Consider the following 3,280-nt stretch of genomic DNA (forward strand, 5'->3'; position numbering starts at 1 on the left):
TGTTATCTTCAAGCATAGCATTGATAGGCTTATAAAAACTATTTTGTCTAAGACGAGTCACTTTAACTGATGACTCTTCAATAAGAATATTTTCCAAAATGCAGCGTTTCAATTTTCAAAAGAAGCGCATGTACAGTCTCTCACGGCATTGAGAGGGCTTGGAGGTGGAGCTCTGAACACCGCGAGGTGAGATGGGAAGGAGTGTTTGAAGCATCGCCAGCTTCCATACGGTCAACCGCTTCATCCGGGTATTTCTGTTCCCCCTTTGGCCTACTACGTTGGCGTTGTTCCTTACCGCTAGCCTATTCTCTTCTATTCCGGCCCATCGCCTTCCAGGGTGGGCCCGCCTGCTTTCCTGAGCTTCGTAAAGTTCCACTTTTCTCTGATCCAGACCAGCCACAGCAAACGGCGTTCAGAATGTCTGGCCGAGAAAGCAGCACAGACAGCGTACCAGACTTTAGACACGGAAGCCTGATCGTCAGTCATGAGGCAAGGTCTGGAGCGGAGGCGGGGATAGATACAACCTTAGATCTTGAAATGGAGGCCCCAGAACTGAATTTGGGTTTGACCAGAGATGATGGCAGAAATATGGATGATGGTGTCCCCAGCCGTGTTAGTGCAGAAAGTGACGACCCAGACCAAGAAAGTTCAAATGAAAACATCAGTTTTAACAGCGGGAGGGACTTGGGCGGGCATTTCATCATCAATGTGAAAGGTCCTGCCCATCACCACTTAGAGAAACAGGAGGAGGAATCGGAGGAAGAGGAGGAAGAAGAGGAGGAAGAAATTCCTTACCCAAGTGCACAGTGCAGTGAGGCTATCCATAAGCAGTGTCAATCAAATGATGACGGGTCCCTAGAGGACTTGATGTCCTGGGAGACATCTTCTCTACCCCGACCTCCCTGGCAGATCCTTACTGCTCTTCATCAGCGACAGCTGGGTTCAAGTCCCCACTTTGTGTATGAGGCCTGTGGGGCAAGAGCCTTTGTGCAGCGTTTATGCCTACAGTATGGTCTTGAAGGCCATCTTGGCTGTGTCAATACCGTGCACTTTAACCATCGTGGCACCTGGCTGGCCAGTAGCAGTGATGATCTGAGAGTAATAGTGTGGGACTGGATGAAGCAGCAACCGGTCCTGGAGTTTGAGAGTGGTCACAGAAATAATGTCTTTCAGGCTAAGTTCCTTCCTAACTGCTCAGATTCGATCATTGCCACATGTGCTCGTGATGGGCAGGTGAGGGTGGCAACATTATATACTGCACCAAGCCTCCAGAATACTAAGTGTGTGGCCCAGCACGGAGGAGCCTCCCACAAGTTGGCTCTGGATCCAGACTCTCCCTTTAAGTTCTTAACATCAGGTGAAGATGCAGTTGTCTTCACCATTGACCTCAGACAAGACCAACCAGCTTCAAAAGTGGTGGTAACAAAAGACAGGGAGAACAAAGTGGGTCTGTACACAATCCATATGAATCCCACTAATACCTATGAGTTTGCAGTGGGTGGACAAGATGAGTTTGTAAGGATTTATGACCAGAGGAAAATTGATGAGAATCAGAATGATGGAATACTTAAGAAATTCTGTCCTCATCACCTCATTGACTATGATTCCAGGACAAGTATCACCTGCCTTGTGTATAGCCATGATGCCACAGAGCTCCTGGCCAGCTACAACGATGAAGATATTTACCTCTTCAATCCCTCTCACAGTGATGGCGCTCAATATATTAAGAGATATATAGGGCACAGAAATATTGCCACAGTAAAAGGTGTGAATTTCTATGGCCCCAAGAGTGAGTTTGTGGTGAGCGGTAGTGATTGTGGACACATTTTCCTCTGGGACAAATCATCTTGTCAGATCATTCAGTTCATGGAAGGGGACAAGGAAGGGATAGTAAACTGTCTTGAATCTCACCCTTACCTTCCTGTGATGGCAACCAGTGGCCTAGATCATGATGCCAAGATCTGGGCACCCACAGCTAAAACTTGCACTAAGCTTACTGGGCTGAAGAATGTGATCAAGCAGAACAAGCAGGAACGAGTTGAAGATAGCTTACACCACAGTGGCCTATTAGATAGCTACATGCTTCGGTTACTTGTGAATCGCCTGACACAGAGAGATGGTCACCAGCGCTCAAGAAGTCCTGTATTTGAGGTCACAGATGCAGACTTGACTGAGTCTTCCAGCACCTCAGAGACATCTGAAGATGAGGAGAACCAAGGTGAAGTACAGCACCCACCATTCTGAAGTTCTCATATCCACTCCAGCTAGATGCTACCTTAGTAGACAAGACTTTAAAATTCAGCTTGGCTAATGTCTTCTATTTTTCAAAACATGTCAAAAATATCTCATCTCCTTCCTCTGTCTTACTAGTTTCCTTCCACACATTCCTCCTCTACTCTTTCTTTACTCTTCTTTCTTTCCTCATTATCTCTATGTGAATGTCTAAGAAATTTATACCTCTTACACCTCTTTTCCTTTGTGCACTTATAGTTCACCTCTAAAGTTTCTTAACTCTGGTTAAAAAATAGCTTTATTAGGTTTGTTTATTACTTTAGTTATCTATTCTGAAGGGCAAATGTTTTCAGAAATGTGTTTATTCTTTAGAAGAAAGGTAAATTCAAACTGTGGTTTTATTCCTTGAATGCTGACACTTGGCCCCCTCCACACATGCATGGTTTCAGGTATGGAGACATGCACATGCTCTCACAGATAAGGAAAAGTGAAGAAAAGGTGGGTAGATAAATGCATAGTGAGATAATTCATTCCTTTAGAATAACTAACTTGGGGTTATCCACATTTCCTGAATACATGGTTAATAATATTAATTAATTTGAGTACATTTAAGCTGTTATGAATTAAATTTAATCATATGACATTGTCACTTTGCAGTTTCAATTTTCTTAAAGTTTCATAGTTGATAACACTCAAAGGATTATCTTTCAGGTAGTCCTCTTGGAATGACCATCTCCTATAAGATGCCAGCCAGGAATATAAGAATTTCTTACATTTGAAAACATATATATTTAAGTAACTTTTAGGAATAAGCTAGTGTTGCAATAAAATTGTTTATACATATTGATAAATATTTGATATAATTTGATATAATATATAGCTTAGAATTCTCTCCAGTAGTTTATAAGAAGTTAAATTAATTTTTAAAAATTATCTGACTATGTTTTGGTATTAATTATTCAAACTTCCTCTATTACATGTTAAAAATTTTTATACAAGTTGATTTTAATCCTTATTTAATATAGTTTTGGATATTCAATGTCTAATT

The 3,280-nt window shown here is 42.0% G+C and overlaps 1 protein-coding gene across 1 annotated transcript; it reads left to right on the plus strand.

The window, feature by feature from the left end:
* Positions 1 to 269: 269 nt before the first annotated feature.
* LOC100351287 (DDB1- and CUL4-associated factor 8) lies at positions 270 to 2,996 on the plus strand. Its single transcript, XM_008272625.3, has one exon. It carries the CDS (start codon positions 418 to 420, stop codon positions 2,242 to 2,244), a length of 1,827 nt encoding a protein of 608 aa, XP_008270847.3. The 5' UTR covers positions 270 to 417; the 3' UTR covers positions 2,245 to 2,996.
* The last annotated feature ends 284 nt before the right edge of the window (positions 2,997 to 3,280 follow it).

This window comes from Oryctolagus cuniculus, chromosome X (genome assembly GCF_964237555.1).
Source record: "Oryctolagus cuniculus chromosome X, mOryCun1.1, whole genome shotgun sequence".
Taxonomy (NCBI): domain Eukaryota; kingdom Metazoa; phylum Chordata; class Mammalia; order Lagomorpha; family Leporidae; genus Oryctolagus; species Oryctolagus cuniculus.